The sequence below is a fragment of the Enoplosus armatus genome, chromosome 3 (assembly GCF_043641665.1).
Source record: "Enoplosus armatus isolate fEnoArm2 chromosome 3, fEnoArm2.hap1, whole genome shotgun sequence".
Lineage (NCBI taxonomy): Eukaryota > Metazoa > Chordata > Actinopteri > Centrarchiformes > Enoplosidae > Enoplosus > Enoplosus armatus.
Genome location: NC_092182.1, coordinates 21,892,627 through 21,906,203, shown reverse-complemented (window position 1 = coordinate 21,906,203; position 13,577 = coordinate 21,892,627). Strand labels below are relative to the sequence as shown.

Below are 13,577 nucleotides of genomic sequence, written 5' to 3'. Positions count from 1 at the left end.
ACTGCTGCATAGTTCACCTGCCTTTCTCATAATCAGGCATACTAAGGATGTGATGTAAAGAGTAGCAGGCAAGACCTTTTTCTCCCTGATATCCACATTTCACATAAATACAGGGCCAAAAGTCTTCATATGACTCATAAGTACTTATTTCCTGCTTCTATCTATTTTCCACAAGAAAAAGCTCATTCTTCTGATAACGACCTCTTCAGAAAACAGCTTCTAACACAAACCCTAAACCAGACAAAAAATTACCCCTACCCCTAGAAAAATGATTAACTGAGGCAAGACTTTTTTTTTCTCATCTGAACTGATGTGTGCGCTCCAACCATGTACACACTGAACACTTCACTGTAAGTCGGTGACATCTAGTGGTGTAAAAGACGGACTGCATTAAAACACAAACGCTCAGAGGGTAGAAACAGGATAATCAGGATGAAACAACACAAAAATCATGTTGTGTTGTTTTCTTCCACTGTGCTGCAGCAGAGACCAGAGAAAAATCTATTCATTCTGCTCTCTGACATGACAGCAAAAACACACATACGATACAAGATTGTTTTTCACAAGGGTAACTTAAGACATTTGACAAACAAATTACTGTGTATGTGTGTTGGGTAGTGAACAAACACCAGGTGAAGAGGTGCTGGTTATGATACAAATCTGAATAAGAGAAAATATTTATTTATACCTATTCACATCTTAACTTTCCATACAGTTAGCTAGATATCATATATAGCTATAGATATCAGCAACTACTTCTTACCTTCTTAGTTCGTCGTTACACAAACCGCAACAATTAAATTTGACCCACACCTTTTGTTCAACATGACTGATGTAAAATGTGATTGCTGTAAGACAGCAAAGGCAGTACAAACACAATTTGGGTTGGGGAAGCTTAAAATTCAGATTTTCCTCCGAAGGCGTATTTCCTGAAAAATATATATATATAAAATGGAAGGTCAAAGACAATAGCTCTTTGCAGAACATTTACATCAGCATGAAATTGTCAGTACAATCCAGTTCCACGCATCATTTCAAGCCTGTACCTGAAATACAACAAAAGATATGCCATATTCCAGCCATTTTAGTGAGCAATTTAGCCAATCATCCCACCACATGCAATTACCAGACATTCTGTAGCCATTAAGGTTGCTCATGTACGGGTGCATTAAGTTCTGAAAGACTGAGCAGGTCTGTGATCAGTGATCAGCTGTGGATCTCTCAGGTGTGAATCTATTACTGCATGAATTTCCAGGGAGAAGATCATCACACATGCACAGTAAAACCTTCCTCAAGAAAAGGTTAAAAAAAAGTTAGAGGTCTTGCCAGACTGTAGTTTTGCAAATGTTCATAATTTCAAAGTAAAATTGTATCAGTCAGGGACCTGGATTTGTAGAAGCTCCATGCAGCTAATCCAGTTTTGATTTACAAATGCTTAAAAGATCCTGCACAGGAGTAACTGACAGGAACAAATATGCCACGTAGACCCTTTGTCAAACAGCTTTTAATGAATGTTTTGCAGCTACACCTGTTATTATTACCTGAGTTATTTCTAATTCAGTATGTGCCATTCATTCATGTGTGTTCAGCTTTATGTAAAATATACAGTGGAGTGCTTAACCAGATTTATAGCTTACATAATCCTTATATCTCTCAAGGAGCTGAAATTTCATTGAGGATTTGAAACCGTAGTTTCACTGGGGCTCTGGACAGATTTCATTTGTGTTTTCATTGCGAATACGGCCCAATGATTCACGCCTGCTTTTGAATTAAGGATATTTAATGGACACGGCGCATATGTGGCATGAGATGCCTCTGAGCTTTCTCTTGTAATTGAAACGGCACCTACTTTGTGCAAGCTCTCTCCGAGCTTGGTCGAGAAAAGCAGTCGGCTACCATGACAACTGGAAATCTGCCATAGAAACAGTGGCTTATGCTGCTTTGTCATATGAAAGGACAGGATTGTTGGACAGATTAATCTAAATATGACACCTAAATGATTAACAGTTAAGACTGTGATGGCGGTACTATGACATTTAGTTCAGAAATAGAATAGCATGGTTTTAATTTAAATGTCGTCATTTATGTGTGTTTTATTTTCAGTACAAGAGGTCCAGAAGGTGTTTTCAGTAAAACTTTATTTTTCAGTGCATGAACGGAACACCATGTCAAGGTCATAGTCTATCCTTTTCAATCCATTTTTAAATATTTTCTCTTTTTTTTTTACATAAAAAAATAATGGAGCAATTTAATATACCTCTATTTTTTCCCCCAGAAAGAGCACTCTGCAAGTATTTATAAAGGTGCTGTACAATGTACAAACATTTACATCTACTGTTCCTACAGAATGTAGAAGATACCACAAGGATTGTAATTCTAATGAAGCGATGCAAGGCCACAGTATGATACAGAGATGAGATACAAAATGATCAAAATAAAAGCAGAAAGGAGTACAACAGTGCAGGGGACATACAATAAAAAGGGCATTATCTGATCCACCAGAGTGAACCGCCTGTATCTGACACTCAAGGTTGGATTTCCTCATTCAACCAACCAAACTATTGCACAAAAAAACCTACCACTGATTGGCTCATAGTTCTTTCTCTAGTAACATTTTACCTGAAAACTCCCTTCTACAATCACAGGCTCTTATCACAGTCAATCACAGACCTTAATCACCATTTGACTGTCACTGATATTGACTTTATCACTGGTTTGCTACTATGCTGTGTTCCCTGAGCTCATCTGAATACGTCTTATCTCATAAGTTCTAATATATTTTCTTTTCTCTGATTTTACAGCAGAAGCTTCAAAGAATTCAGCCATCAGCTTAATTACCCTTAAAATATGCAAGAAGGTGGGATCTCTGTATTCCTGTCTTACATCAGCAGCATGCTCAATATCTCAGTAAACCACCACATCACTCTCTAAGCTCCATTATCCTTCAAGCTACCCTGGCACATAATCACACAGCAGGATTGACAAATACATACCATTTAAAACCCTCATTTTTCAGTAGGCAAAGGTAAAACCATCAGGGGCATGACTTAGAACTTGCACAGTATTATATAAATTGCCGATTTGGCCTTAAACAGTGAATCTTTTAGAAAAAATTAAATAGCTCTATGAAATAATAATAATATGGCAACGCATTGGTAGCAAGTCAACATCACGAATTAAATACAACTCATTGTCATTCTGTTATGCTACAAGGGCAAATGCAGTGCAATGGAATTCAATAGATATTTAAAAGTTAGAACCTGCAAAACATGACACATTCAAATATATATATATATATTATATTTCACAATGAGACACGTTTTGAGCGATTGCAAACATTTGGTACAGCGGTTTGCACATAACCTATACATTTCATGAACTACAAGATCCATGGTAATTCCTACCACTGAAGTACATCGGAAGGATGGTGAAAGCTCAAATAACATGGGACAAATCTTTGAAGTCTATATCAAAATGTGGAATGGCTTGGTACAGCTACATATACACATATTAATCTATTATTTCAATAAATTACACACTAGTTGGTTATCATACACATGGTAAACAAGATCTCAAACCACAAGTTTCTGGTCTTTTTAATGATACTGTTTGTATGGAGGAGAGTCGTGTCTATCACTATAGAACAGTCTAGAGTCCCCGGTAAAGTGAACGCTTGCTGGGTTGTATTAGAAATCTGCCTGGTGTTGAGAATGAGAATTATAAACAAGAAACAGGATCATCCTCAGTGATGTGCAGAACACGTGCAGTAAAACAAACAGAAGGAACGACTTCATGCAGTTGAGCAAACTTTTAAGAAAAAGACGGTCAAAATATCTCACGATGAGGCCGAGAGCAAAATTAAACCCTAGATGACAGTCGCACTTTGTGTATACTACAGGCGAGAGGCGAGGGCCTATCTCCTTTCTTTGCATATGGGTCATTGCATTGTAATGGGTGAAGGTGTTGGTAGTCGTTGTTCCACAGGAGGCTCCAGGGTTGGCACATATTCACATTTCAAAATGTCTTGACTGGCAAGGCCCAGAGCATGTTGCAATGTCGCACATGCTTAAGTCCCACATCAAAGATGCTAAAGCAGCGGACAAGGCAGAGGGGAGCTGCTACATGCCACGCGTGAAGTCACAGGACTCCCAAAAAAAAGACCTTGTCAAAAGACAAATCTGGACATGGTCCAAAGATAATAAAAGCGGCACCATGTTGCACTTCTCTGTTTTATGGAAGAACTCAGAAATACAATCCACTGAGGGTACTATTAAATATTCCATGGCACAGCTCAAGTCTGGGTGATTCAGTATTCTATCACAAAGGGTCACGAAGGACCTCTGCCTGGGAGAGGATTTTGGCTGAGCTGGGCACTTTCCAAGGGCCGGGGCTAAGAGTCCCCTTTGGGCTCTGCGGGGTACCTGGAATACTGTTTATCGAGGCCATAAAGTCTTCCTTACTACTGACGTCTTTGGAGTAAGAAAATGTATCTTCTCTTCCTTTTGCTTCTCTTGGCGAAACTACAGAACCTTTTCTACTCCACATATCTTTGAAAGACAACAGTGATTCTCTTTTGCTGACAGTCTCTGTGCTTGTATTCCTGTCTTCAGCAGGTTTGCACTTCCCATTAGAATCTCTGTGCCCTGAGTCTTTACCTGCACCTTTCTCACTCTCTCTGACTGTGTGAGGTGATGTCCTGTGGTGGTGAGACTCTCCCACCACCCTCCTTTTGAAACTTTCCTGCTCACGGCCAGGCCTGGTCCTTTCTCCTCTCCCTTCCATCTCCCTTCCTTGTGTGTGTCTTTTGATCTCAAGGTTCCCCCCTTTGCCGTTTTTCTTTTCATGATCCAAGCTCTCTCTGCTGGAAGAGTCTTTTAATCTTCTCTGAGGGCCTTGTTGATGCTCAGTGCGCTGCAGGTTCGAAGCCACTTGCTGTCCAGCTTGAGGAGGCTTCCTAGGGCTAGTGGATCGTATTTTTGTCTGTGTCTGAGACGTCCTGTTCCTGATCAGTGTTTCTTCCTGTGCCCGACTCACAGTCTTCTTGGGACTGTGATGTTGCTCTTTGGCTTTAGGAAATGTCTCCCCTGTTTTCTTTGGGCTGCTTAGCTCTCTGGAGTCTTTTGTGGGCCTGGTCCTCTTGTAGAACTTCATATGCTCAGGGGAGGCTGGAGAGAGCCTTTCTAGCTCCTTGTCTGCCCACTCACCACTCTCCTCCACTGAGCGTAAACCCCTGCTGCGGGGCTTGAGGCCTTGTGGGGATATGGCGCTCCAGCTGCGGGAATGTTTCAGTTTGCTGGAGAGGGAAGAGGGAACAAAGATGGAAGCCCCGGTGGGATATGGAGAGGACAGGGGTGATGTGTCAGAGAAAAACACCTCTCCGGAATAGCTTGTGGGTGAAATGAGTTTTTGATCATGTTGACCTGTAAGATAAGCACACATTTTACATGGAGGCACCACATGGGCACACAAATATTTTATTTATTCCACACACAATACTGACACTTAGAGAGAAAGGGAAGAAAACATAGATTATACTGAGAGATTAACAGAGGGAAGATATGTGAGAAAGAGAGGAATTACCAAGGTAAAAGAGAAGAGGCCATTAAAAGCAGTGAAGATGTTAGTGTTGGTGCTCAGTGTAGTAGCACACAGTAGAAGAAGCTGTACTACCTGCATCAGGGGCAAGAGAATAAGAGCCAAAAGGAAGCAGATGGTTAGAGATTTAATGAATAAATAAAAAACTCAATAAAGAAAGTACATTTGAATCAATACGGGCAGCATTCCAAAACAGGCTCCATCAATTAACAAATAAATGGAGTAATTATCATTAGCTAAACATTAGGTGGATTTATGGATTCAGCATGTATTTAATTACTGTCAGCGTCTCCTCTTTGTAAACCAGTAAACACATTGGGGAAATAAATCCAACCCAGTTGCTAACTTAAGTTTTATTGTGAACATCAATCAAACATACCATGGTTAAAACCTGATTATGAATGATATGCTTGTAACATAGGTAGTGGTTTGTGAAATACTCGTAGTACTCGCATATATTTCTCCTCTAAATAGGAAGCTACAGCCAGTAGGTGGTTAGCTTAGCTTAGCATTAAGACAGGAAACGGATTGAACAAAGACAACATAACATATTCATTTGTAAACTTTAGAGGTGCTTGTTGGCAGATTTTGTTTTACCTTTGGACAGAGACAGGCTAGCTGTTACTTACTGCTTTCATTCTTCATGCTAAGCTAAGCTAAGCTAATAGGCTGCTGGATGTATTTTGGTATTTAACAGACAGATATGAGAGTCAAATCAATCTTTCTGTCTAACACTGAGTGAATAAGCGTATTTCCCAAGCTATTCTTGGAATTTATAATGAAACACTGAATAAAAACACAGAAATAAATGATTATTTGTCATTTATAAATCAGTTTATCTGAAAGACAGATGATTCAATTTGTAAATATCATTTAGTCAACTAAGTGCTAAAGTCGCCTGCTATACTATCCTCCACATGGTACCAAAATTGGTTTTAAATTGTACACTAGCAAACACTTTCTAGGCACAAATATCGTCCATCATTGAATACATTGTGTGAACACAGTACTTACTGCCATCTTGAGCCAGGCCAGCCCCGGGTCTCAGCAGCAGCACCACTTTGTTTCCTCCCGCCTGGATCAGTTCAATAGCCCGTGTATGGGAAATGCCGCGTGCCGGCTCCCCGTTAATCTCCACTATCTCATCTCCAACCTGTCAGTAATACAGAAAATGCAATTATTAAACAGAAGCACACCTATCAAAGCTTAGCATACTCTGCTGTGCATGCATACACACTTTCGCTTAAACATACAGAAGCGGTATGCTAACACACAAACACGCATAATCAAAGAATCTTAATTTCATGTCACACACACAGCCCTGTAATACCCTGGAGATACCCTCTATTATTGGAGATGACAAAATAACTCAGAATAAAGCGTGTAAACATGTCAGTGTGTTAGGATGTAATCAGTGTTGACATTTCTCTCCACCCTTGGATAGACAAAGTCGTGCCCAGAGATCACAGTCTGGCAAGCCTAAGATTGATTCCCGCGAGGAGCTTCTATTCTGTTTCCTCACTGCGCCATCTCCCCTCTCATCCTAATAATAAAAATGTGATAATCTCATCCCCATGGGGAAATTCTAATTTGGCTGAACCTCTTAGACTGGAAAAAAAGGGTCATTTACAGCATGACCTTCCGGGAAATGGTCAGTGTCATACTTAAGGACACTAAAGATGGATGAATGCTTGCTGACATGGATGGATGGATGGACACTCAAGGATGTACAGTAGGTAAGAAACAAATACAAATACAAAAACAAATGAAAATCTAGAAATAATATATAATAAACAAGAACAAAATGAAATCTGAAAAAACTCCTAACTCTTGAATCACTTTGCTAAATGAAAACAAACAAACAAAAAAAACTGCAAACACATCGTAGCTGAAAGCATCTGCAGCATTTTACCCTCAACACTGTAACTGGCAGTTGTTGAAACACAATTCATTAGTTTAATCTCTGGTGCATTCAGCACACGGCAACAGAAATTATATTCTGATTTACCTCTCTCCTTCATAAACTAGTGAATGTGCAGAATTAGATTTCAGCAATGTAATGGTCTATATAACATCACACCAAACTGCTTCTAACAATATTGAGTGTAACCAAATGATCTTCACAAGAATGCATTCCTATTAAATGCATTTATTTAATCAAGCATAAAGTTTTTCTTTTTTCTTGTTAGCTGAAGGCCCTGTGGATGGCGGCGCCAGTCATCTGATCCGCCTGTCCAAAGCAGAGCGAGACGTCTCAACATTCCTGGTGTGTATATTCATTGCCAGAGAGAATGAATCTTAGTGATTTTGGTGACCCCCTGACCTTTCTTGTAGCCCCAACGCAATTTCAATTTACTCGAGCTCAACTGTGCACACACGATATCTCATAATCTTATATGCTACTTTCAATGAAATACTCAAGCACATTCATTAATCCTTTGGGATAATGCCCTTAGATATCAATGGCCCCATGAGCTTTCTTTTATCACCAAGTTTACACTTTTAGCCCCACCACCAAGAATAACAAAACAAGCAGCATGTTGTTCCCTCCATCCAACAGAGTACTGTGGGGTGTAACAAATATTGCAGCCTCTAGGCGCCACTAGTAGTGCTTTGGATGTTTTGAGTCAGTATCTTCTGGCCACAGGGCAACTCAAACTTTCCACAGGTCAAGGCGTTATCGGGCAAAACAATTCTATCCAGACCAAAAAATGAAAACAGACTAAAATATTAATATAATAAAATATCAACAAGTAGAGCTTCCCTCAGAGAGTGTCTAACTTTTTTCAGTTAATTCCTGCAATAAGCATAAAAAAAACCTTTTAAATTATAAACGTTATAATAAAAAAGGAGCACTCACATGGATCCTTCCGTCCAGCTGAGCAGGTCCATCCTCAGCCAGCCTCAGGATGTACAGGCCCATGTTGTACTCCGTTCCCCCTCGCAGACTAAAGCCAAAGCCCCTGGGACCCCTCTCTAACTCCACTGTCAGACAACCCTACACAGCATGAAGATAACACTCAGTCATTAATATACTCACACACACAAAGAGAAGACATGCAGCAACATTCACGCACACATGCACCAACATATACATAAAAACAGTCATAAACATTGGAGTTTATTTGCCTATTATGTGAGAATTTGTTGCTTGAGCAGCTTTAACCTTCAGATAGTTGCTAAGACAACATACAGTGGAAGGAATAAGAGGATTATTCTTACCTGGTTGGGTCCTGTCACACACAACGTTCCCTGCTCACTGAGTGAAAGACTTTTGTGGTCAGACCAGTTGACTCCCTCCCTTTTCTCCTCCACATCCAGGTTATAACTAGAACAAACAACAGATGTATTTCTTCAGTGATACATGCTGTAAACAGCCTGCTGCAGGCCATTATGCAAAACTTAAAATCTAATTTAATGCTGGATATTAAATAGGAGAGGGCTGCTGTCTTCATACTTGGATATTTTAATTTGCACTGTATATGTTCTACACTGCAGACATTATTACCTTACACACTTTTATGTTACGTGTTGAGAGACAATCCCTCAAACTGTTTGCTCTGAGGGCAACCCTCCCTCTTCCACGCACATTTCATAATATAATTACAGAGGGTTGTGGTTTCATGAGAATTTGTCAGTGCAGGCAGCAACATCATTGTATAAATATCACCATAACCATTCTATAATGTGATTTCTTTTCAGTTCTAGAGGAGGTTCTTGAAGCATTTCCTGTGCACCCTCCTCAGGCCAAAAGTGGAGGTGGGAGCAGTAAGTAAGAGCACCAACAGTGAGGGAGGAGTTGGCCATTCCAATTTGGAGAGAAAGAACATAAAAAAGGCAGCACAATGATTTTCTCAGCATTGCTTAATGTGACATGTTTTTTAAATTTATATTTTGGTCACTTTTAAAAAGGTACAAATGGTGGGAGCTCAAAAACTGACTTGCAAGGACACCTTAACAAGGTGCTGTCCCAGTGACATATAACACTTGTGTAGTTCGAGTATAGTTATGGAGCTAAAATCTACTCTTATGCACAAGTGTTTGAACAGTTTCAAAGGCCCCTTTCCCCTGGTGACCGAAAGCTTTGTTTTTTGCTTTTGCCTTTATGCTTTTCTCAGGTGTGTGAGGGAGTGGATCCTTACCGTTCATCCTGTAGTGCTGACCTTTGCCCCACAGCTCTGTGCTGAAGGGCTGGACTCTGTTTAGCTGAACTGGCTCCAGATGGAGGGCCCTTGTATTCTGAAATACATTTATAATATTACAGCGATCAGTATATAAATGTCCATATATAGAATCATTCTACAACATATTTCATATTCATTTTAAGTTGAAAAAGCTTCTCTTAAACAACCTGAAGGTTTTAGCCTGAAAAATTTGCATTATTATCAGACATAGATATCCTACTAAATGCACAAGCATGACAGTGACAGTAATCCAATCCTCTCAGAGGAACAGGGGTCCCCCTTTTTTTTAGAACTAAATTCTTAATACTGATACTAAAATATTAATATCTTCTTATTATGTGCATGGTTGATTGCCTTGATCACCTGTCTGCAAAACTAATTTCCCCCTTGCAGACAATAAAGTTTAAAAATCGGATTGAACCAAATTAATCACAAGACCAAGATACTACCATAATAAATGCAGATGTGGGCACAGAGAGATACTCACCGTCCTCAGGAACCACAGTGAGGGTGACAACGTTGCCGGCATCCTTGATAAGCTGAACAATGTCATTGTGAGAGAGCTCAATGATGGAGCGCCCGTTGACCGCTGAGATACGATCTCCGACGTGCAGCAGGCCACAGCGGTCGGTGGGACTGCCTTCAATGATTCGGCCAATTTTGTGTGGAATAACTGAAAAGGCAGATAGGAAGAGAAATGAGACATTACGGCCCGGATAGAGTGACCATTATGAAAACCTTGAAATATATCTACAAAGCCAACATAATGGTAGACTCCGTAGTCCATAAAAACTGCTTTGCTCTGGTTTACCTAAAATCTGTTTAATGTGTTGAATTTTTGATGCAAAGACTGAGAGCATGTATCAACTACAAAAGAGAAACACACCACTCCTATGCCTCTTTAAATTGGGTTCTACCATTAAACACACAGAGGCTAACAGAAATCCCAGTGAGTCTCCTTTTTTAGTGATAGAGTTTATACCCAACTGCTACAAACTATTGTCTTTGATGTATAAACTGACGCATTTTCTTAATGAATTAAATTATTTCGTGAAAATGTTATTGTGGGCTCATCCATTTTGCACTTGCAGTATAAAACACGTGATGTATTTTAAACATATACTGTGCTAAGCTTAAAACTTGAGAGACTAGGCTCTTACCTCCATGCGGTGGTTTACTCTTGGAGGTGAGGATGACAAAGCCAAAGCCCTCAGTGTCTTTGCGGTGGAGTGTGATGTCAAAAGACTCGTGGTCCAGAGCGCTGGGCATTGGTAGGCGAGGTAGCTTGGGAGACCCGTTCACCAGCACTGGAGCCATTTCCTGAATTTCTTCATCTGTAGCATCTGAAATGAAAGGATACAGATGCAAATGTATTTGAGTTTGGTGCAACTTTCTTTGTATTTGCATGAGTACATTTCTGAGGGCTTTTACAGAACGGTCTGGAGTTTCTGTTCAAGATGTACAAGAGATATGTCTTGTAACTGAATATCATTTAAAATAGTCACAGTGGTGCTGTATGATCTGCAGAATGTGGATGCTGGCAGTGGTTACCAATGGCTACTGGTGGCATGTTGTTGGAGAGATAACTACTCAAACATTCTGTGCAAGGCCTTTAATTCCCTGAATCCAACACTGAGGCGGCGATCCTCTAGATCAGAGTTCACTTGAATAAAACAAACAGCGTGTCCAGCGCTCAAACAGTTTCTCTGGTTTTTTCACTGATTAACTGTGAGCTTTTGTGAGTGGTGCTCTTTTCTTTGGTCAGCTATATCGGCTGTCTGCTCAAGGTAACTACTGAGTACATAGTTCTATTTCTAACCATCAAACTGCTGTTGTTTCTGTCAAAATATAAAAGGCATCAGAGGATTTCTCTCAAGAAAGCCCTAAGAGACACTCAGTGTTCAGAGCAACTAAGTTTTCATGATCTAGACACACTGTGGGATGGCTCACTGTTATTTCCCCAAAAAACTGCAAAAATCTATTAATATGAAGTGTCAGATTATTACTTAAGTAGATGCACATAAAACATCTAAATGTTGTCAGGCGTTGTTCTGATTGTTACTCACCTCTGTAGATGACCTTCCTGCGTACAGTCAACATAACTTGACCATTACGGGCGGCGTTGGTCATCAGATCCAGCACCTGCTTGTGCGAACGACCTTTAACCATCACACCATCAATGCCAATGAGCTCGTCTCCCGCTCTCAGACGACCGTCCTGCTCTGCAGCTCCGTTGGGAACAATGGCCCCGATGTACACCTGTGGAAAGACATTCTGACAGAGAGGGTTAGCATAATGGAGAACTGTCCTTTGAGGAAACAGAAACTCTAATATTTAGGAAGACATCTAAAGCCTTTATGAGAGATTGTATGATTTTGGAGCTCCACATCAACAGCTTTCTTTATAGTATAATATTTCTATAATAGAGTTAAAATACTTAATATACTTACTGGCTGTTGTGGACCTTCTCCTCCCAGAACACGAAAACCAAAGCCTGTCTCAATATCTCTCTTTAGAAAAACGTCAATGTCTTTGGTGTGAGGTTCTGTGGATGAGAAATACTCTATCACTATTGAGCGTGGGATCAAGGTTTCAAGTTGTACAGGACATAAGCTTAAAAAGCAACTTCTGAGAACAACTGATGTTTTGTGTTGGTCTACACTCACGTCTACTCTCCAGCAGGGCTTTGGACTTTAGGTACATCTCTGTGGCGTCTCGCTTGGGGGAGTCGGCGGAGCGCAGGGTGCTCGTGTTGGAGTGGTAAGGCAGGGCCTGGGGGGGTGTGTCCGCAATATCGTCCAAAGTCTCCGTACTGGCCGTCATTTCCTGCCTCTGAAAAGAAATACATGGGCCATCAACGCCACATATTGCTTTAAGTATCATTACTTACAATATAATTACAATTTTAGATTTCCGATTTTCATTAGATCACATATCCTTTGGTATTCACCTATGAAGGACATCACACATTTTATTGCTAGTCTCTACAGCACATTAGGCGAGACAAGTGGCTGAGCATCTAATGGTGATAAATTACCAAAAGCAATAAAGGTCACTTCACTGGCTCTCTTTTTTTCTATCATAGACTATTTTCACTTTGCATTTCTCTGACTGTTTTGAAGGCTAAGTGATGGGATTTGAATGTAACATAAAATGAGAAAACCTACAGATTTCTCCGTGGCTGTGACAGGCCTAATCAGGCAGAAAGGGCAACTTCTTTATCTAAAACTGTTGTATTAATAATACCACCATATCTAAAGAGGCTCATCCATGCTTCATTACCATTGCAATCCCCTGACAATAGCCCTAAGAATACAAATAGTGAAAGGAAGTAATTAAGACCATTTTTCAGTGCAAACAAAAGGAGGCGCCCAGAAACATAATCAATATTCAAATTTATTGCTATCATTTAATTCGATGCAACAGAGGCTCACTTGTTAAGCTGAAGGACAAAAAAGCTTTGAAATTAAATTGAGGGAGAAGTCCCCATGGGGAAACAATAGTGAGGAAATAGGAAAAGATAAGTTTTTACTCACAGGCTTTAGACTCTTCACAGGGGATGTTTGACCTATGGAGAGACATAGATAGACAACAGCAATTCAGTCAGAAATGCAGATATGATTTGGAACAACAACAATCACTGAGCCACCGTCCACCAGATGGCACTGCCTCTCTGACTGAGAAACAGCAGCAGTGAGCATAAAAATAAACCAGTGAGCTGTGCTCTAAACTCAAGAGGTGTACTCACTAAAGAATGCTCCATCAGGGAATATACATCCATGTGCGATTAAAGATATA

General features: G+C 40.2%; 1 protein-coding gene across 1 annotated transcript in view; it reads right to left on the bottom strand.

Moving 5' to 3' along the window:
• Positions 1-4,317: 4,317 nt before the first annotated feature.
• The window catches only part of LOC139282367 (membrane-associated guanylate kinase, WW and PDZ domain-containing protein 3), a 113,317-nt gene continuing 104,057 nt past the window's right edge, over positions 4,318-13,577 (bottom strand). Inside the window, exons 12-22 of the mRNA XM_070902045.1 lie at positions 13,316-13,347; positions 12,446-12,611; positions 12,230-12,324; positions 11,846-12,053; positions 10,940-11,122; positions 10,267-10,452; positions 9,738-9,834; positions 8,818-8,923; positions 8,456-8,593; positions 6,610-6,748; positions 4,318-5,420 (exon numbers count right to left, since the gene is read on the bottom strand). Of these exons, the coding sequence (XP_070758146.1) occupies positions 4,318-5,420; positions 6,610-6,748; positions 8,456-8,593; positions 8,818-8,923; positions 9,738-9,834; positions 10,267-10,452; positions 10,940-11,122; positions 11,846-12,053; positions 12,230-12,324; positions 12,446-12,611; positions 13,316-13,347 (2,453 nt within the window). The remainder of the gene's footprint in view (positions 5,421-6,609; positions 6,749-8,455; positions 8,594-8,817; positions 8,924-9,737; positions 9,835-10,266; positions 10,453-10,939; positions 11,123-11,845; positions 12,054-12,229; positions 12,325-12,445; positions 12,612-13,315; positions 13,348-13,577) is intronic.